The following is a 22,288-nucleotide window of genomic DNA, read 5'->3' as shown; positions in this document are numbered from 1 at the left end:
AAATTAAGAACAATTTTGTCCATGACTTCTATAAGCCGTTTAACAAAGTGTTTGAAGATATAGATCTAACTGAATAGTTTCAATTATACTAACAAAAAACATGTCATATTTAATTTGAACTTTGACCCTCATTTGTATGACAACTAAAGTAACTTTTATACAGTAATAACTTAATGTATTCACCTAAACAAACGAAAAAGAAAACAGCACATGCAAAATGACAAATAAATAATACACATCAGCAGTATCTTTTAGGACTTAGATTTTTGAAAGTTTTACGCATCTTATTTGAATTGCGACTAATCATAATTTACCTTCTCAATTCGAGTACCCTCACTCCACTGACCCCCCCCCCCACCCTTCCCACCTTACATTTCTTGAACTATTTGCACAAACTGAAATCCACCCAACTTTTGCCAATGTCCCAAACTGCCTCGCAGGGCGCCTTTACAAGGCTATTAAAAAATCTAATCAAGTACAAGTTTTTGGTTTTTACCTCATACATTCACCCACACCTCTGACCCCCACCACGTCCCTGACCCACCAAAACAAAAACCCCAAAACCATCCACATCATGATCCTCATTGTCTACTCGAGACACAGTTTCCAGTGTCATGCAAGTCTCCAGTTTAACATTACAAACCTTCCTCACATTTAACAGATGTTAAATTTTCGTTTTGCATCGTTGATAAAGAATATTAATTTTGGTTTTACCCTTACACAGATGTGTGTTGGCATGTATACTCAGTACTTTCCCAAAGTTCTGTGAAAAAAAAAACACTGTCATATTACTCGGGTGGGATTTGAACCCACAACCTTTGCATATCTAGAGCAGTGTCATACCAACTAGACATCTGAGATTGACACCTTCCTCTGGTCTCAACGAGTTGCAGCCAGCCTTAGGTGAGGTTTTCCTTTAAGGTTTTGGAGGCTTAAAACCTCTTGAGCCTCCTCCCAAACTATTCCTTAAATGTTTTCATCTTCTGCAGGAAAAACTTCTCCAAGACGTCCGCACATTGGTAGAAAGAGGAATCGGAGGGATTGTAGTAGCGACAATTGTCAAAGATCTTGCTGATGTCGGTGTTAAACTCATGCAGCTTGGTGTAAACTTTCTTGGTCAGGTTCTCGTGAACCGTGGCGAGGTCTGGATAAAGGAACAAAGAGTCAGATTTTAGTTTCTTTTTTCTTTACAAAGAGGGTCAGAACTTAACATTTTTTTTCTTTTCCAGGGATATATCAAAAAAGGATTTCTTAAAAAAAAAATATGGTAGTACATTGACATAAAGCCTGTTTCGAATCTCCTGTGGCTTTGAGGAAATTAAGTGGTTTCACTTTACCCATACACAAAGAAGACTAAAGGGCTTTGTAGCTCACCATTTTACTGGACCAACATTTATTTTACAAGACCTGCTGTCGATTTCACAAAACTCTTCTCAACTTAAGACTAATCTTAGGACTTAGGGCGAGTCCCAACCCTTCACTGTAGCATGCAGACCTTAAGATTAATCCAAAGTTAGGACGAGTTACTCGACCTAACTCGAGATAAGACGAGTCCTAACTCTTTGTGAAATCCACCCCAGATTCAAAATGAGTTGAACAAGCACATAGAGAAGATCTATCTAACTTGTCATGCTACTTCGATATTCAACATAACTGAAAGATATATCTGATTCCTTGCCAACATTTTTCACAGAGACACTATACAGTGAGGTTTTACTGTTATTAGTCAATTGAAACACACAAGACCGACGACCCTGTCCAGTTGTGATTTCACTGGCCCAAAACTAAAAGTACTTGCCTCTGGCATGCGGTCTAGTGTTAAGTACGAGCCCTGATAATGTAATTGTTTCCCTTTTGTATTAAAGGCAGTGGAAACTATTGGTAATTACTCAAAATAATTATTGGCATAAAACCTTACTTGGTAACGAGTAATGGGGAGAGGTTGGTAGTATAAAACATTGTGAGAAATGGCTCCCTCTGAAGTACCATAGTTTTTGAGAAAGAAGTAATTTTCCACGAATTTGATTTTGAGACCTTGGATTAAGAATTTTGAGGTCTCGAAATCAAGCATCTGAAAGCACACAACTTCGTGAGACAAGGGTGTTTTTTCTTTCATTGTTATCTTGCAACTTTGATGACCGATTGAGCTCAAATTTCCACAGGTTTGTGATTTTATGCATATGTTGAGCAAGTGAGAAGACTGGTCTTTGACAATTACCAATCCATTTTCTTTAAATCTACATCATGTCACAATAGCAGCTTCACAATAGCATGTTTGTGTAGATTCAAAGGGGTTTCATTGCAGCAATAATTCTCACAAAAACACACAAATATAATCATTTCGGAAAGGGGTGTGGGTTTCTGTTTGTCTTACCCATGGGTTCTTTGATGATGTCATAGTAGTCTGGTGCATCAAGCTCACTCACTGGGTCTAGGAATGGCCAACCCATCTTATGGCTCTGAAAACAAAACAATGCCAACAGGCTTGTATTAATACAGGGTACAAGACCAATCCATTGTGGATGTCCTGAACAATTATTTTACACACTTTATAGATAATGATGGTAAAAGGCTTCCCTTAGAATATTACTTGCTGAGGTGCTGTAGTTTTAGAGAAATGAGTAAAAATGTCATGAAAATAATGTTCGTCTCAGGAAACAAAAATAATTTAAACATGTACAATCAAATTTAAGCAACTCTCCTGAAACATTGCTCTGTGATTTTCACTTTTTTTTCTCTAAAAAACTTGACGAATGATGAAGCTGAAACTTCGACAGGTAAATTATATTACATACACATCTTCAATCACAGTGAGTAGGGGTTTATGTCATGGCCGAAAACTTGATCAACAAAAGGTATGGAACCCTTTAAGACTTAGTGTCTTACCTGTAGCTGGCGGACGACTCTTCTGAGCTGATCATAGTCCTTGCTCTCCAGGGTTCGCTGGTGGACCTTCTGGGACTTTGCCGACTTACAATTTGGACAGATGTAGTTCTCGATGACCTCTGCCTCTCGCTGGGAGATGTTGACACAACGACCGTGGAACCAGTCATTGCAGCGATCGCAACCGATGTAGAACCTGCAGATGATGACAGAGGGCAAATCATTTTGATTTGTCTAGATTTTAAGATATTGGTATTTCCTCAAAATAATTGTTAGCATAAAAACTTACTTAGAAACGAGCAATGGAAAGCTGTTAATATACAACATTGTGAGAAACGGTTCCCTCTGAATAACGTAGTTTTTGAAAAAGAGGTAATTTCACACTCAAAAAATTTAAAGGCTTCAGCTGAAGACCTTTATTATGCAACTGAAAGCACACAAATTTGTGCAACGTTTTTTTTTCTGCTTTCATTATTCTTTTGGTAAGACTAGTTCAAGATAAGACTAGTCTTAACTCTTTGTGAACTCCACCCCTGGTCAAACAGACGACAGTAAACACTCACTGTGATTCATCGTAAGGCTGTCTGCAGAGACAGTACAGGTCTTCTTCGTTCTCTTGCCGGCGTGTATTACACTCATCGCATATGTAGTCATTCAGGCCCTCAGCCATCTCTTCAGATATATTGACGCATGCTCCGTGGAACCAGTTCTGGCACATGTCGCAGCCGATGTAGAATCTTTGAAACAAAAATGCCACGGTTATTTTTTTCACAAGACCCAGAAAAAGTATACAATGGTTAACACACACATTGGTGTCTGGATTAGACCAATTAATAGTCTTCATCCCCATTGCAAATTTAATGTTTATTAATTCATTGCACCGGTGTATGGATAAAACCAATTGGAGAGTCTTAACCCTGATTCAAAACCTAACGTTTATTAAGTCGTTGCAGATTCTACTAACTTAAAACTGCCTCTAGCTACTAGGCAATACCTGTGTTCTAGTGGTAAGACATCTACTCCAGAATGTCCAAGGTTGTAGGTTCAAATCCCACTCAGGTAATATGCTTGGGAATGTAATGAGTACATCATGGCATCTTTAAAAGGCAGTGGACACTAATGGTATGGACTCAAAATAGTTATTAGCATAAAACCTTACTTGGTAACAACAAGTAATGGGGAGCAGTTGATAGTATACAAATATTGACTGCTTCGAGTGCTATGGTTAAAACTATGACTCCCGAGGTGATCCCCGTAGCGTTCTGTTTTCCCGAGGCGAAGCCGAGGGAAAATAGAACGCTCCGGGGATCACCGAGGGAGTCATAGTTTTTAATCATTGCACGAGTAGAAGCAGTCAGTATTTGTTTTATAACACCCCAAACATTTCTAAATACTGTACTATTATTATTAAGTTACAGACCTGAATGCTACAATCCACGGACGACGCGAATACAGATTGCAAACACTTTTGCTGAATGTGTTGCATGTCGTGTCGTGCAATCCGAAATGGTTACAGACTATTAATTTATCATACTCGTACACGCAACGGACGTCTGGGTACTGCACGCCGTGTGCTAGTCTGTCGGACTAGCGCACGGCGCCATGTGCTAGTCTTCGGACTAGCGCATGGCAAACCGACGCTCTATCACACGGCCGTCGTCTAGCAAAACTAAGATATGTCATGTGACGCGCTCTAAACCAATGAGCAGGCACAATACTTGCAAGGGGTGTTATAATATAAAACATTATGAGAAACGGCTCCCTCTGAAGTAACGTAGTTTTCGAGAAAGAAGTAATTCTCCAAGAATTTGATTTCAAGACCTCAGAATTAGATTTTGAGGTCTCGGAATCAAGCATCTGAAAGCACACAACTTCAAGGGTGTTTTTTCTCCTCATTATTTTCTCGCAACTTTGACGATCAATTGAGCTCAAATTTTCACAGGTTTGTTATTTTATGCATATGTTAAGATACACCAAGTGAGAAGACTGGTCTTTAACAATTACCAATAGTGTCCAGTGTCTTCAATACGATTTTAAGTATCTATAGCGGAAAAGGTCTGTGATCTAGTGGTAAGACATCTGCTTCAGAATTTAAAAGGTTGTAGGTTCGCATCCCACTCAAATAATATGCCCAGGAACATAATGAGTGTGTCAATGTAACTTTTAACATGATTTTTAATTATTTATGGTAGGATGCAATCAAGGAAGTTGTAGTCCGAGACGTTTGCATCTCACGGTTGCCCTCTCTGTGACTTGAACATCTCTCAAAATTGATAAGGCGCATTACAAATTCCTATTATTGTTATAAATGTTACTATTATAAATATTAGTATTATTATTAACTATCTTACTTTGCAGCATCATAGGGCTTCTTGCAGACGCAGTACAGCTTCTCCGGGTCTTCCTCTTCCATAACATCTTGTTGACGTCTATCCAGCTTTTCGTGTCTCTCCTCCTCCTCTACCACAATGGACTGTTCCATCTTCTCCTCCGGCACTCTGGCAATCTCTCGGACCACTTTCGCCTTCTCCTTGGTCGCTGATTTGCTCGTCTCTCGCTTGGTGTCCTTCTTGGAGCTGACTTTGGGCGTCGGTGAGGTGTGGATCAGCTTCTTCTTCTTGGGTTTGGTGACATCCGTAGGTGTTTTCTTGGGGGAGTCCTCCAAGAGTTTGCGTTTCTTAGTTGCCTTATTTGTTTGCTTGATGTCATCCTAGATTTGAAGAATAGTTTAAAGTGTGAACTCATTTGCAGTAAGGTGAAAACAAATTGTTGTTTTATCTTAAACACTTAAGACACAAGTGGTAGGACTAGATTGAAGGATTGAGGGAAACGTGCACCAGTCAAAGAGTTTCAAAGGGATATAGTACATGAAAAAGCGTTGTTGGAATGGCTCTTTGTTCTACATCTCGGCAAATGAAGAGTGTATGGGTAAAAAACAAGCCGAAAGTCTGGATTCACCCTCAACATCCTGTGTTTTTGTACAACAGCGCCTACGGTGGATATCGGCGCTTTAAAATTGTCCATTCTTATTATTAAAAACTAAGATGTTTCAGGAAAACTTTAAGTGATCTAAGTACCTGGGCTTCCTTCAACATGTTCTGTTCCAGCAGCTCTCGCTTGGCCAAGATCTCCCTCTTGAGGGCCTCCTTGTGTTTGTAGAGGAGACCCACCATCTTGGTTGAGGCAAGCCGCTGCTTCTTGTCTGCCTGGGTCTCCTCTTTGCGTTTGCGCTTGAGGTTCTGGCGTTCTTCCCTCTCGACACGATCCAGGAGACTCTTCATCACTTGCTGACAAGACAGCATTCTGACAAAAGAAAAATTACAACACTGAATAATCTCGGATAAATATTTTTCATTTCAAATGGTTTCAAATTCACTGATGATTCCCGACACAAAATTTAAATACATTGCAATAAATAATCTTATTAGTAGGAGGAAAACAGCTCTAAGAGAATGCGGGGTGTCATGACCCAGCAGATAAGAGCACCGAACTTAAAGTCTGGTATTTCTGTTCAGCTGAGTGTGGGTTTGAGTTCCGGTCTTGACACTAGTAACCCTGAGCAAGACACTATAATTGCTTCTCTCCACTCTGAGGTAAATGGGTACCTTTTAGGGCAAAGTTGGTTCTTGTGATTTATTTAGCTAAGTAGCGCATATTTATTGCACAGGCTGTACTACTCCCCAGGGAGCTGAGATGGTTTAAGGAATTAATTAATGGGCCAGAGAACAGGGGTAATAATGTTGGAAGCGCTTTGAGACGCCTTTTGGGTGTGATAAGTGCGATATAAAAAACAATTATTATTGTTAACATTACTGTTTGTTTTACCTCTGGTGGTCAGCCTTCTCCTGGGGGCTCATGAGGCGCTGCTTTGCTCGCAGCGTCTCAAGCTCAGCCGCCTCTCGGATCTGTTGCTGCTGCTTGGCCATCTCCCGCTGGAACTGCAACTGCAGGTGCTGGTCCTCCACTTGCATGTTAGCGATCTGCTTCAGCTGCTCCTGGCGTTGGGCAATAGTCTGCAGCTGCTGTTGCTGCTGCTGTTTCTTCTGCTGTTTCTGTTGCTGTGGGAAGAAGGGGAATAACAGTATGGTTTGAATAAAGCAGGTGACTTTCCGAAAGAGAAGCAAGATGCAAGATCCACTTTGTGCGATTAAAATTTCCCCTCAATCTGTCCCTCTGTTGCGAATTCTGTCGTCTGTTGAGGTCGGTGAGGGTATTGCAGTACTGATATACTTAGAAAAAGGGAAAACGCCGTTTTAAACTACTATATTTTAAATGTAAATACCTTTCTCTGTGAACTGGAGGACTTTTTGGACGGCGACTTCGGTGTCACAGGCTTGGGTGTCTGTGCTTTCAAAGACTGCTGCTGCTGCAGTTGTATCTGCTGCTGTTGAGCTACCAGTAACTTCTGCTGCTGCAGCGCCACCGCTGCCTGAGAAGTGAGCTGTGCTGCCGGCTGGACCTTGGTGGCCGGTGCTACTACCGGGGTGGTGGTGGCAGGGGCTACCTTGGCCTGGGGTAAACTGATCTGGTGGGCCTGGGTTTGTTGCTGTAGAGCTTGGATGGTGGCTTGGATGTTGACTGGCTGGGGAACCTGCGACTGTTGACCTGCAATGTGAATAATAATATAATAATTTATATTGATTTATATTTTTTTCCATGTCATTAAATGACACTAGTGCATAACAAAACAATTTGACAATGATTTAAAAACCTAACAACTGGTAAAAGCAAGGAAATACCACAGTCCCCCCCCCCCAAAAAAAATGAAAACACATGACCCCTACAGGACTTCTCAAACAAAAACAGTTTAGATTCTTCGAAATTAAAGAATCACTAGATTTGTAAAGAATGGCTACTGTTGGATTCATATTCTTACAAGCATCTATCAATTATTAATTTATGAGGGCATCAGGTTGACTCAGTGGATTTCACCTCTGTGGACCCCGATTGGAATCCTACCACAGAAGCCTTGTATGTGGATTAGATTTTCAGTCCCTACCTAATGGCGTGGATTTTCCCCCATTTACCTTTTTTTCTCCCAAATCTAAAACTTAATTTTCTTCTTTTATGTAATTAAAATCCTGTTATATTGTCGCTTCCGCTGTAAGATATGTAATCAAATTGGTAAACAAACATAACGAGTGCAAAGTTCTGTGTTGCGTTCCAAAGAAAGAGTCAACTGTAAAACTTAACATCAGAAAGTGATACTGATATGACCCTTTTGTAGATTTGACCCCAGTCTGTGTTGGCTCATGAATATTTATGAGGTATAGTAACTGAGCTGGGCCCAATTTCACAGCGCTCTTTTCAAAGCACAAAAATTAGCTAAACTTCTATGTCATGTTGACCCATTTCACCTGACGTCATCTTGAATGCGCCATACTGGTGGGCAATTTCACTGTGCGTTTTCATATATAACTCTATGCATAGAGTATGCTGTGCGTTATGCAGTGAAGTGCGCATTTTAAGCGACGCGGCGTGATAAACGTAAACCTAACTGCCCACCAACATGGTGAGCGTGGCATCAGTCGCCACGTGTGACGCGTGACAAGGGGTCAATATACAGTTTGTGACAAGTATCCTGCTCATTTCTGCTTAGCAGACAATTGTTAAGCAACATTCTCTGCTTAAGCAGCTCCATGTAATTGGGCCCTGATGGAAATCTTAAACTGACCTGGAACAGTTGCAGCGTTGGGCGTCAATACAAGTCTCTGCAGAGTGGTTCCCTGTCCCGTCGTTGTCTGAATCAACTGGGCAGCAATCATCTGCCCGGTACCCTGCACCTGAACCTGAGCTGGAGTGATCACAAAGCGCTGTCCCCCGACCATGACCGACTGTGCCTGGGCGGTGAAGACGTGTGCCTGCCCGGAGATCTGGGTCTGGGTGGGGGCGACTGCGGGGGTGGTGGTGGCTCCGGGCGTGGTCGTTGGGGTAGCCGTTCGGATGATCTGGGTGGAAGCCGGTACCTGGGTGGTTAGTTGGACTGCTGGTTTACTGCCGGAGACTACATTGACAGCCTTTTGTAAATTGGAAAAAAGGAAAATGAAACAAAATAGTTTCTGGGAATCTGCTTTGGAAAAAGACGATACGAAATGGAGCTTTTAAACTAAGTTTAAGTAAAGCAAATTGTATTAGATTTTTATTCCAATTTCCAATTGTTGTAACATTGCCTCTAGCCATCGGGCTAGCTCGCTGGTCTTGTTTTTCATCAATTTATGAGGGGAAAAAAGAAGAAAACTACAGCACATTGTTTTCAAGAGAGTCATGTAAATTATTTGTACATGCTAAAATATTGTTCATCAATTGTTTTACACATTTCTCAAAAACTACAGTACCTTAGCAAGTAATATTTTAACTAAAGCTTTCTAACATCATCTTCTTTAAACAATGTAGGTTTTATGCAAATCTGTGGAAGTTTGTGTTTTGTGCCATACAAAAAGTAAACAGAGCATACTGGCTACACACCTGCCCTTGTGCCATAGTAGTGACTTGACCGACACCAGCCTGGGTTGTCCGGACGTACAAGGTCCGCCCAGTAGTCCCAGCTATTTTGGGCGTGACCGCTGCAACCTTCGAGGTGGAACCTGCATAAGTAGGGAAGCGATTGGCATTGACCTGGAGACCTCCTGCTGTCATGATTGTAGGGGTGCCAACTAATACAAGAACAAGAAAGGCGTTTAGTTATAAATTTGACTGGCTAAGAGGAACAATTTGTAACTTCATAAACAAAAAACTATCTCATATAAACTATTTCCTTTTGGAAGAGTCACCAAGGCCAAGACCGGGGCAACAGATGTCATGCATGGCCTCCGTTGTAATTCCAGGCATGGATGGGATCATCTTTTTAAAACTCCAGAGACAAAGTATGTATAAATTTGTTTAAACAATCCATTTCTACATTTGAAATTACAAACAAATTGCTGATTGACAAACAAATTTAACATTATATATTTGATTTGCAGTAACACCATATGTGTATCTACTTGCCAAGTAGATTATGTTCTTTGGAGATCTTGTCTTGCTTTATATTCTAATAAAGCAGAGTAGACTTCTGGAATTCAGGAGACTTTTTTTAAAAACTACTACCTGGGCGGAAGGTTGAAAATTGACCGAGACTAAGACTTTAGCTTGACATTTAGCCAACACTGCTTTAACGTTTCCCGTTTCACTTACCCGTTGCTCCAGTAGAAGCGAAGACAAACTTGGTTGGGTTCGTCGTCACCTTGAGCTGACCCGGTTGAATCTGGAGGAGCTGGGGTCCAGACAGGCCGCCCCTTTGCACCTTGACCACATTTTGGGCAACGTCCTTGGCGCTGATCACCTTCTTAGGTGCCTGCTTGCCCGAAAGCATCGTGCCCCCTCTGCCCTTCCTACTGGGGGTGGAGGTGATTGAGGTTGTTGAGATCGTGATAGGCGCTAGGATACGCTGGGTGCCCTTGATGGTAGGTGTGGCCGAGATGATAGTTCCAGACGCTGGGGAAGGAGCAAGCTGTTGGAGTCTCTTCTATCAAAGACAAAACAAAACCCATAAATGTTATTTCTCAGTACAACCACTTGTTTTTTTTCTTGTGACATGTTTACCGTAATTTTCGGATTATAAACCGCGCGGCGTATAAACCGCACTTCCCCAAAATATACAAAAAAATATTTAGGTGTCGGCGTATATGCCGCGCGGCGTATAAACCGCGACCCAAAAAAAAAACGTGAAATAACTAACCTCAAAACACGAAAGTGAAGTACGCAAACCTGCCGCGTTACGGGTGATTTTTTTTATCTCACACTATCAGTCCTGAGTTATACTTTTTTCCATCAACAACCCTTTTCAAGAATTTGCGATTTGATGATCGGCTGTGTTGACCATGTTTTGTGAACTTCTTTGGCAACAAACTGTCCGTGAATCAAAGATCGGTCGACAACGCACACCGAGAAATAGTTGAACTTTGCCCTGCATTGCATCGCCCTCTGTTGACAAAAGTTGTCCACGTTTGATTAGACTGGGCCCCGAGCCTCGAAGCGTGGGTCAGACGTTCAAGCTATTTGTTGTACAATGGGCAGCCGCTCTACTCGATCCGTCCGAAGTCTAGCCAAGATTTTATGAATGGAACTATCACCGGCCAATCAACAACGGCCAATCATCAAACGGCCAATCACCGCATGCGTACACACAAAGGGGCCGTGCTTGTTTGCGGTCCTCTTTGTGGCGATGTACAGTGACAGGCGGGCGGCACATCAGTCAGTCTTGTATAGTTGCCGCAATGTGGGAGTTGCGTTGTAATTAGAGTAGAAATGTATTGAAGTTTACACTATTGATCGTATTTGAAATGATCTATTATAGGATAGTATTCTTTTTGTAAGCTGGCAGCACCCCCTTTGCGGGACCACATTATTGTTTGTGTTGGATAATTATTGATGAAAGTTACAACTGAAAATACGTTTATTACTGTGATACTGAAAAACCCCAATAACAATTTTAAAAATTGACAAAGTTAAATCTTACTTTATTTGTAGGTAAGTGAGATCGTGTTGCAATAAAAATTAACTTCAGACAGTGCGTTGACTATCGTTTCAACATAGGATTCGTCTGCAGAAGCAGTGATAAAGAAACAGTGCGAAGATTTATATCCAAGGAATCCTTTGCCTTCCGTTTTGTTTAAATAGAAAATAGACAAACAAAACCAAACAGTCCTTTTCAGGGCTACCACAACTCAAACGAGAGTTGTCTATGACTGTTGTTTCTGTTTACAATGTATAAAGGAAAAATTTTTAAACATGTAAACAGCTCCTAAAAAAATTCCTTTATAAAATATAAAAGAAATAATAATGGGGATGGCTAAAGTTGTTCCCTCACTTTTATTGTATAGCGGTAGTAATGAAACAAAATGCGCTACCTTATTGTTTGCGTAATCATAAGAACAGAGGATTCACTTTTATTAAACATCGGAGTAGACGGGAAATAAGGTTGAAATGGGTCTTTCAATAAGGGAATTAAAGAAAAGTGGTTGTTTCTCCCACAACGAGGATCCACAACAGATATTGCAACGACGGACGGGCGGACGGACGTAGCGTGTGTGTAGTAATGTATCCTGCAGCGTGCACATTAAGCACATGTACAATGCTAGCAATCTGTTAATTGCGCTGCTCAATCTCGAAATTGCACAACAGATGTTGGGGGCACCGTCTTGAGCGATGTTCGCCGACGGGTTGCGCTACGCCCTCATATTTGTGCCGCCTGGAAATAAAATTCCCATTGTTACTGGACTCAACAATCAGGGCGGTTTGAAAACGTTTTGTTTGACCCCCGGCGCGGCATAGTTCTTTGCGTACGTCCATTCACCATTCTGCTGTTGCGGTGTGCGTGGTTGACCTGAAGAAACCGCTGGCTGACACGAGTGTAGTCTGGATGTCTGACGTCAGTAAAGATCGTGGGATAAGTAGACAGGGGACGAGTCTATTTCGCTGAGACACGAGTATAGCTTGAATGTTTGACGTCAGCATGTAGAGATCGCTATGATAAATAGACGGGCACCAGTCTAGTCTAGCCCGAGTTGCGCTTAGAGGGGGAGCTGAGAGCGGTTGATAAACGTTTTACAAAGGAAACACGGAATACAATTGTGGTGGGATTTTCAACAGGATTTTGTCATCACACAGGCAGGTTTTTGTTCTCGTTGAAGAAAATAAACATTATTATTAGAATAGTTTACGAACGATCTTTCTTTTAAAAAATGGCGTTTTTTCTCTTAAATATTTATACGTCGGCTTACAAGCCGCCCGGAGAATAAACCGCAGGAGTTCAAAAAAATGTCAAAATCAACATATAAACCGCGGTTTATAATCCGAAAATTACGGTAGTAACGAGCGGTTGGGTTTGACTGGGCAAAATATTCAAGTAATAAACAACAAAGGAAACTAACAGGATAAATTTCGACTCCTGAAGACGAGTTTGTTATTGAAGACAAGCAGAATATACTGTTTGAAACGTTGAGACCAAACCGGCTCTTTTTAGAGCGAACACTTCCTCAAAAGAGAATTATTACATGGCTGTACCTTCACAAAAAATGCCTTCAGGCTTGAAGTCTTGAGAGAGAAATTTCCTCTCTCTCAAAAACTTTGTTACTTTTGGGGGAGCCGTTTCTCACAAAGTTTCATACTACCAACACTTCTCCATTGATCATTACCGAGTAAGTTTCTAGTTTTTTAAAGTAATTACCAAAAGAGTCCAGTGCCTTGAAATGGCATTGGGGGAGGTTTAATAAATGTGTGTACCTGCTGTCCAGATTGCCTGGTGTTTTTCAGCTGTTCTTCTAACTGTTCTTTGACCTGTTGTGGTGTACTGACCGTTGATGATCCCCTGGCGCTAGAGCTGTGCTTGGAATCCTTGGCCTTGTTCTGCTGCTGCTGTTTCTCACGAGCTAATTTTTTCATTCTGAGGAAAAAAAGTTATTGTACCACAGGTTTCAATAAAACAGACTTTAACCCCAAAATTGGCAAAACTAAGATTATTGTAAAAATAAACTATAGGTAATAGTAAACTTGCAGGTACAAACATGTCATATTTATCTTTTGAGGGAGTGATGGCTCTGAAAAGAACCATGTCATATTTATCTTTTGATGGAATGTTGGCTCTGAAAAGAGTCGGTTTGGTCTCGCATTTCGAACAGTGTACTCTACTTGTTTCCCTCGTAAAGATGAGCAGAGTATACTGTTCGAAACTTCAAGACCACACCAGCTCACCCTCAGAAAAAAATTATTACATGGTTGTACCTTGAAGTTTTTATTATTTATAGCTTATTCTTATCCTTCACACCATGCAAAGCTTCATACATCACTTAAGATCATAGTGATGATGAAGGTGGGTCAATAAACATAGTGAATTCATAATCTGAAGGACAAGTAATTTTGTATAGTTTGTGAGTTTTGCCATCGCAAAGGAGATCTTGCTCTAATATTCAATTTGTCTTGCTCTTTATCAGAATCGAGGTGGATTTCCTCTGGGTCCACGTGACGCATACTTTATTGCATATTTTATTGCATATAATGTGTATGTTTGTAATGCAATTTTTACTCCATTTGCTTCCTTTTTTAACTCTTGTGTATTTTAAATCAAATTGCTACTTCTGCTCATGTTTTTATTCTGTTTTTAATGCATTTAATTTAAGTAAAGTTCAGTTAAATAAGACTTATGACATCTGCTTTTAAATATACATATTCATAAATATACATATTCATGAGGACTACAAACCTCTCGCCATACTGGATAATCTCCCACAGTTCCATCTCTTCCTCCCTGACCCACGTCTCGATAACCTGAGGGCCCTTTGGCTTGATGGGCTCTGGGGGCTTCATTGGCGCCGAGCTGGAACGCAGACCCGAGCGCTGGGGTTTGTGAACAGCTGAAAGAATAAATGTTGGACAGGAAGAGTTTAGACCTCATTGGCAACTTCTGGAGTTAAACGCTTCAATAAGAGCCTCGGGGAACAGGGCTCAATTTCATAGAGCTGCTAAGCACACAAATTTGCTTAGCATGAAAATTCTTCCATGATAGAAACAGGATTACCAGCCAAATTTCCATTTGTTGTATGTTGCTTCTTACTGGTATTCAGCTGTCGCTTGCTTGTCCTAAATTCACATGGAAATTTGGTTGCCATTCCTGTTTTTTCGAAGGGAGAAATTTCATGCTAAGCAAATTGTTTTGCTTAGCAGCGCTATGAAATTGGGCCCTGTAGCCTCAGCCCAAGAGAAGTAGTTCAGAGAGGAACATTTCTTCATCAGGCATGATATTTGGTCCTTGGGGAAAAAAAGGAGAAACGTTATATCAAGTACAAGGGCTGAACTACATGCAATTATGGTGTGTTGTTTGTTGCTTCATGTTTATTCATTAGCAATAGTCATAGCCAAGGAACGCAGTACACTGGTTCCTGTGGGTCTTTTTTATAATCTTGATTCAGTTGTTCACAAGACACCATTCTGTAAGGAAATGTTTTTAAAGAGAGATAGTTTTGTACAGCGCTGGCTGCTCGCTTATCTTCATCACAATGTTGTTTCCAGACTTGATAAAGAACTCTGTGTGTCACACATGGAAACAACTAAAGTTCAGAGAAAAATTATCATAATCAGTGTTGTGGCCATGGTGGGCAGTGCCGGGCACGCCTGACCAGAACTAACAAATTTCCCCCAAGAGTCTGAGCAAAATAAACTGTGCCACCCAGCACAGGTTTCCTTAATATTGCACGTCAGCAATTATAGCCCCCATAACTAAACATGAACAATTTTGTTGAACCGCTTGCCCTTGGTCGACTTAATTGGATTTAGAGCCCACCCACCACTAAAATTGGTCTAGCAACAACACTGATCACAATAATCGCAATCAACTTACCTATTTCTTTGTCATCCTTGCCCATGGGAGAGAAGATCTGCCTGATGAGATACTCCGACCTCAGCCCAGACGGTTGGATGTCTCTCTTCTTGCAGATCTCCGTGGTTATCCTCTCCTCCTCCGTCTCTATAGAATGAGAGATCCCATGAAGAGGTTTCTGAGACATGTCCTCCCACCTGATGCTTGCCCACAGGATATGCAGCATCAGTCCCACGGCCGAGAAGGAGCTCACCGTCTGAAGACGATACCGCCAGCATATTCTGAAGGTTGGCCTTGGAGAGGGGTACGGCCAGTAGTCACCGCAGTTCTTGAAGTTGTAACTGAATCCCTCCACTTCGTAGCGACCCCCTCTGCGGCAAAGCTTCTTCAGCTCATGCGGGGGCAGTATAAGGATGCTCTTGAGCTTGCTGCGGGTCGCAAACTTGCGACACATTGGGAGAGGCTTGGCTATTTTCTTCTGGGCGGCTTTTCGAGCTGCGTTTTGAGGCGACTTGGTGGTGAGGTGGTAAGGGTCACAGACCCTGGGGCGTTTTGGCATATCCCTGGGATTCTTCAAGTTCTCTTCGATGAATTTGATTTTCTCGTTGATATCGGCGAATGAGATACTTATGCCGCCGACCGAGGCAGCCGAGACCGTTATAGTTGCATTGGATTTTGAACTGGATTCTTTGCCCATGAAAAGTGAGGAGGTTGCTTCGGATTTAGTTATGGTCCTGGTGAAAGTGGAGACCTTGGACTGTGTAGTTCTCATTACTGTACTTGTTGCCACTGGAACTCCATTATTAGCAGTTTGTACTTTTGTACTGTCTATGATCTCCTTAAGAGTCTTCAGGGGCTTTGGTACAGGCTTAGGTACAGGCTTAGGGACTAATGTTGGAAGGGAGGCACTGAGACTGTTCTTAGAGGGGATGGCGGTGGGCAGGGTCTTTTGCGGGATCGCTGTTGATGTGGTGGAACCTTTCTGCGCATTGGCACTTACAACACCTTGTTGGGAGATATACACCACCTTGGGTCCAGATGGGCCTTGCTGCATTATCCCAACCCTTTGCTGCTGCTGCAGCGGTGAAACTCCCTGCTGAGCGATCTTTGGTAAAATTGACACATTCCCCTTGCCGGACTGCACAAGGTTTGCCGGCACTGGCTGCACACCTTGGACTGATGAGGAAACAGTTTGTTTGGCAGTTGTTGCTACTGCGGTATTGACACTCTCCAAGGTCTTACTGCCTTGGGTAATGTGAACTGTCTTTTGTGGGATCTTTGATTGTTCCTTCGAAATGACCACGCCACTAGCAAGTTGGGATATCTTTTCACTTATCAACGAATTGCCCTTGGCGTTTGCTGGTTTCTCATTGAGCATCGAGTCTGTGGTGTTTTGAGCCCGAGCTGAATTTACCACTTCCACCTTTTGGGTGGTCACTGTTGGCGCACTGGTACGTGGGGTCTTACAGACAGTGGTGTTGGTTGAAACTGGAGCAGCTGGCACAGCCGCTACAACAGCCTGCAAGCTTGCGTCTTTTATCAGCGCCGTGTGCTGAAAATCTAGCGAGTTTGAGACTTGCTTAGGCTGTTGATAGGAATTAGTTATATCATGTGTTACTTCCCCCACAACTGTGTTTATCCTCTCTTGATTATTTGTTTCAACACTTGGTGTTGTTTCTTGCTTGACGGTAAGATTCTGATCACTACCAACTTTGACAGGAACCTGTGTGATTTCATTTGATGCAATTGGTTTTTCGCTCATTGGTGTTTCCTTCTGTTGTTGTGCGTCATTAGCTGCGGTGGTAGAAGGCATGACGGATGCCTCACTTACAGGGAGAGATGATTTGTTTGGGGATGTGGAAGAGTTTGTTGTCTCTAGGACTCTACTGCTCCATTCAACAGGAACTTTGCCCTCCACTGCCTTCGGGGTGCTGTTGTCAACAAGAGTTTCCTTATTACTATCAACTCTTTCAGCAGACTGGCCATCCTGTGTTAAAATTTTACGGGAACTCTCATCAGCAGCAATAGACTCGGAGGATGCCGCAGGATTTTCCTCTTGTTTGACTGCAACATTCATGCCACTGTCACCTCCGCCACTTAGTTGACTGGATGTGTGGATCTGCTGAGAAATGTTTTCCTCAACCGAGGGTTTGTGAGGAGTTTGTAGGTTCTCTTTCAGGGAAGAGAACAAGTTCCGTTCACTGTTGACGCTTTCTGGATGTGGAACTGAAGCTTCACAGGAGATTTCCTTTGATTCCTCGACATCCATAGGTACCACAGGATCACCTATCGATTGTCGCGTTGCATTTTGGACAGGTTCAATTTTAATCGAGGCTTCAACATTCGTAGGCACAAGTAAACTCTTTGGTTCTAAACCATCCAGAATGTTTGACTTCTTTTGCGATTCCAAACAGTTTACTTTGTCAGAGAGTCCTTTCTCCAAGTCTTTAAGATGGGAACTAGCGACAACAGTTTCACTTGTGGTGCCCGTGTTTTGGTCTGAGTTATTGGCAAGTGTCTGTGAGGGTTTGGTCACATGAGACTGTAATGCATTTTCTCCGACGTGGTTGATTTCCTTACTATCTCCAGCAGCAAGTGCATTTTGAGCAATTGTAGGTGACGAAGAAGTTACACCTTCTTTTGCAGCTTGATCAACGAGCTTTAATTTCCCTGTCTGACTTAACTTAAACACCTGGAGGTTTTTGTTGTCTGGCTTTTCAAATCCCTCTGTGAGAGTCGGTTTGGAGGAAGAAAAATCGCCCTCCGTGTCCTTCTTGGTAGACAGGACCGGCAAATTGTGCTGGGCATCGTTTATAACAGCTGCAGGAGGATCGTCAACCCTGGACAAACATTTCATTTGGCTGATCCCATCCTCCCCACAACTGTTGTTCACATTTTGAAGTGATGGATTTAAAATATTGCTTGAAGTAACTGAGCATGAAACTGGTGGTTTGTCTAGGGCGACAGACTTTTCATTTGTTTCTTGCGAAGGATCAGATTTTAGAGCTGCTGCTGTCGCAGGAAGTTTTTTAGGTGAGGAAGTCACATTCGGTATACTACTAACACTGGCCAACATATTCTCATAGACGGCCTGATATGAAGGAGGTACCTTGGAAGGACTTTGAGTCGGGGGCTTCTGTGACTGAGGAGAAGAGAGGGAAGCAGCCTTTGGTTTTGAATTATCCTGAGAAGACGATGGTATTGCTAGTGATGGTTGGTTTGTAACGGCAGTTGGTGCTGCTGGTAAGACAGGTGTATTCAGCTTGGTCTCACTCTTCTTTGCATCAATGTTATTAACAGAAACAATTTGACTTCCTGTTTCTGTCGGCTTACCTCCCTGTGATGGGGTAGGCCCGACTGCGATGCCACCCACTGTTGTAGTGGGTGTTCTCACTGGTGAAGACAATTGTGGCATGGGTTTCACAGCAGCTGAACTGCTGTCTACCGGTCCAACTATTGGCTTTGCATTGGCTAACTCAGAACATAACTGAGGTTGCTTAACAGAGGTTGCCTGGGGACCACTTTGAACTACAACTACTGTGCGTTTTACTTCAGAGCTCAGGTCTTTCATAATTGGTGCTCTGTTCTCCTGCTTGACTACTAAAGGTTCCGATTTGACCGCAGTAGACTTTGCCTTGATGTCCTCTTTCCTACTATCCAGAAGCACTTTCAGCCTGTCCTTCTCCTTCAAGATCCGCTGGTAGGTTTCATACTTCTGCACATGAGACTTGTGACGTTCAATGTCAGCAGCTTCCTGCTTGACCCTTCTGTCCAAGAACCCCTCTAGCCGTGAGCGGTAGGCGATCTTACGATACAGTGTGTGGTTCTTCAGGCCTTCGCTGATGTCAACGTTGTCCCAATTTGCCTTCAGAGCTGGTCTACCAGATGTTGTTGCTGTTTCCTTATCCCGTTTCTGAGACTCCACTGTTATTGTTTGCTCTGTTATCTTTTGCTCTGTTTTCTTCTGCTCTGTAACTTGAACCGGTTGGCTGGTTTTCGAAACCTCATCCAAGGCTCCTTCACCTGGGGTTTCTTTACTCGCTGTTACGTCCATTGGTTCTACTGCTTCTTTACTCTGTTCCACAGTGTCCGAGACACCTTCCTTCTTGCTGCTTGGCTGCTCTTTCTGCAGAGAATCCGAGGTCTCCTTAGTAGGTTCTGCTGTGCTTTCTCCTACCTCCATATATTCTGCAGTCTTGTCCTGATCAGCAGAAACCACTGGTTCCTCCCCTTTGACGATTGGAGGTTCCTTTGACGTCTCAACAGTAGGCTCTGATGAAGGTTGAACCGACTGCTCCTTTGCAGACTCCTTAGATACATCCATAGCTTCAGGCTCCTCAGCATTGCCAGAAACACCGAGATTGTCCTCCTTGGTTTTTAAAACGTCTGTAGGTGCTAGATCCTTAGCATCCTTTAATGATGGATCTGTTTGTTCCTCTGATGGAGCTTTCTGTTCTTCTGAGTGATTTTTCTGTTTGTCTGAGTGAGCTTTCTGTTCCTCTGGATGAATTGTTTGTTCTTCTGACTGCTCTGTTTGTTTCTCTGAGTCAACTGTTTGTTTTTCCGGTCCATCTTTTGGCTTTCCCGAGTCAACTATTGGTTCCGAGTTAACTGTTTGTTTTTCCAGTTCATCTTTTGGCTTTTCTAAGTCAACTGTTTGTTTTTCTGAGTCAACTATTTGTTTTTCTGAGTCATCTGTTTGTTTTTCCAAGTCAACTGTTTGTTTTTCCGAATCAACTTTTGGATTTTCCGAGTCAACTATTAGTTTTTCCAAGTCAACTTTTGGTGTTTCCGAGTAATCCATTTGTTTTTCAGAGTCAACTGTTTGCTTTTCCGATTCAACCATTTGTTCCTCTGAATCGGCTTGTTTAGCAGCAATTTCAGCTGATGATCTTTCTGCAGTATCCATGGGAACAGGCGAGTCCTCTCGCACTTTCTCTTCAACGTCCTCCAAAGATTCTTTGATTGGTTCTTCTTTCTTTTCTTTGTCCTTCAGATCATTGACCTCGTTCTCAGATTCCACACTAGCCTCTGTTTTGTCTGATGACTCTTTCATTTCAACTTCGGCTGTTGAAGCCGTTCTGTTCTTTCCCCTTGCTTTGCCGTAGGCGTGTTTTATGACTGTTGTTTTCTGTTGCGCCGAGTCTTTTTGTCCCTGGATGCCATGTTTGTAGTTTAGTTCCTCTCCAAGTACATGCTCTGGGTGAGGTAACAAAAAAGTGGGAAAGATGGATTAAAGACACATTTCTAATACAATATATACAGCTTTGTTGTCCGGTTTAAACCAGTAATCGCTGGAATTTGTTTTTGCAGGCAGAAGGACACCTGATAAACCAGGTTTTCAAAACTCTCCATGGATGCTTTCAGCATGTAACAGTTATGCAATTTTTTTGCTTATGCTATTCTATTACAGGCATCCTCCAGAGGCAGTCGGAGCATACTGATCAAAACCTTGAGTTGTCAATCAACGGTTCTTTTCAGAACCAACACTACTCAAAAGAGATTTACACATGGTGCCTCCGCAAACCTCATCTAATTTCAAATCCTACTTCAGTTACCTATATAAAATACTGTGTGTGCCTGTGAGAAGGGCGAGAGGATGTAGTTAAAAAGCAGGATAGTTCTTTTCAGAACTGAGAAGTCTCCCAAATTCCTGAAAAATCTATTCCGCGGTAGTATATTATAAAGTAAGACAGTCTGAAACACATGGTGTTACCACAAACCAAATATATACAACCAGCGAGTAAAGTAACAATTTGTGTACATACCTTCACCGTAGGCCTTGATGCTACGTATCAGACTGACTCTAGCTGGGCTAGGGGGTGGCAGAGTTCGATTTCTCCTGGTGGAGCTGACCCATGCCCATCCATCACCACCAACGATACGGTACTCTTCTCCTTTCATCTTCCACACCTGAAACAAAAAACAAATCACACTCCAGTTTTGAAATTTCATTATTTGTGGAATGCATCTGCGGGCCTGTATGCTTCGTTATTGAAAGTGCAAGGGCAGCAAGGCATTCTCTCCTTTGTAAACGGCACCCTATGAGGAAATTGTAGATTTCTACTGTGGCATTTCAAGGGCACCAAGGCGATGACCAGGGGGCATTGAGGCAATCGCCTTAGTTGAGTGAAGTATCAGGCCTGCTGCATGATTATAAAGGGCTAACTTTTGAAATAATTCTGTAGCTGCAGTCATTTCAGCATTCTCCCCAGACAGGATTCTGCCGGCCAAATGCTACTTAAAACACCAAGATGGTGGGGGTGGCTGGTTTAGAGTTGAAAAGCATGCAGTTTAATTTCCCCAGTGTGGGATAATAAAGTTCTTATCATATCTTATCTTATCTTATCTATCAACATAAATTATGAAAAAGCTGGGGCACTATTGAAATAATAAGATAACTGGTCCGGCTGGCAACTTATTGAAAACAACAAGGCCAAACCCTGGACTTGAAATCAAATTCACAAAAATCATCTCGTAACACCATTTTGAATGCTTCAGATTGCACAGTAGGGGGCTTTCATTTGCAGGAAGTATGAACCGGGCTTTAGCGAGATGAAAAAGTGAGAGACAGAGAGCTAGCGTACCAAGTGCTTGATGGGGAAGGTGTACTTGACCCAGCGATTGTTGGGATTCTTGTAGATGTCATCCTCCTCGTCCTTCCTCTTCTTCTCTTGCTTCTTCTTCTCCTCCTTCTCCAAAGCTGTGGTCCGGATCAGCCGGATGTGCCCCAGGCCGTCTGCCCAGACTGGGGTGTACAGGACAGGCTTCATGGCACACTCCAGGATGGAGAGGGCAAGGGCAAACTCCTGCGGCTTGTTGCACATGTGGACGGCCTTGATCCAGTTGTTGCGGTGGACGGCCCAGTTGGAGTGCATTAAGGGTGCCTGGAATAAAAATCAATGTTGAAAGATTTTCTTGTTAAAGTCAGTAAAACACTGATTCTGCAAGGCTGTTTTGCCACATGAACGGACAAGCTACAATTTCAGTAGTAGACCACACAAATTGCTCAAACAGCCTGGTTTTTCTAAGGAAGCTAGAATTGTATTAAGT

The 22,288-nt window shown here is 42.4% G+C and overlaps 1 protein-coding gene across 1 annotated transcript in view; it reads right to left on the bottom strand.

Annotated features, from left to right (window-relative positions):
* Positions 1 to 368: 368 nt before the first annotated feature.
* The window catches only part of LOC139943724 (nucleosome-remodeling factor subunit BPTF-like), a 29,764-nt gene continuing 7,844 nt past the window's right edge, over positions 369 to 22,288 (bottom strand). Inside the window, exons 6-21 of the mRNA XM_071940476.1 lie at positions 21,823 to 22,122; positions 21,004 to 21,148; positions 15,257 to 20,434; positions 14,123 to 14,273; positions 13,147 to 13,306; positions 10,057 to 10,387; positions 9,349 to 9,536; positions 8,558 to 8,900; positions 7,166 to 7,488; positions 6,709 to 6,941; positions 5,961 to 6,186; positions 5,235 to 5,593; positions 3,447 to 3,620; positions 2,887 to 3,079; positions 2,375 to 2,459; positions 369 to 1,144 (exon numbers count right to left, since the gene is read on the bottom strand). Of these exons, the coding sequence (XP_071796577.1) occupies positions 960 to 1,144; positions 2,375 to 2,459; positions 2,887 to 3,079; positions 3,447 to 3,620; positions 5,235 to 5,593; positions 5,961 to 6,186; positions 6,709 to 6,941; positions 7,166 to 7,488; positions 8,558 to 8,900; positions 9,349 to 9,536; positions 10,057 to 10,387; positions 13,147 to 13,306; positions 14,123 to 14,273; positions 15,257 to 20,434; positions 21,004 to 21,148; positions 21,823 to 22,122 (8,574 nt within the window). The 3' untranslated portion in view covers positions 369 to 959. The remainder of the gene's footprint in view (positions 1,145 to 2,374; positions 2,460 to 2,886; positions 3,080 to 3,446; positions 3,621 to 5,234; positions 5,594 to 5,960; positions 6,187 to 6,708; positions 6,942 to 7,165; positions 7,489 to 8,557; positions 8,901 to 9,348; positions 9,537 to 10,056; positions 10,388 to 13,146; positions 13,307 to 14,122; positions 14,274 to 15,256; positions 20,435 to 21,003; positions 21,149 to 21,822; positions 22,123 to 22,288) is intronic.

This window comes from Asterias amurensis, chromosome 11, assembly GCF_032118995.1.
Source record: "Asterias amurensis chromosome 11, ASM3211899v1".
Classification (NCBI taxonomy): domain Eukaryota; kingdom Metazoa; phylum Echinodermata; class Asteroidea; order Forcipulatida; family Asteriidae; genus Asterias; species Asterias amurensis.
The sequence above is the reverse complement of the archived record's forward strand: the minus strand, read 5'-3'. Positions and strand labels throughout refer to the sequence as shown.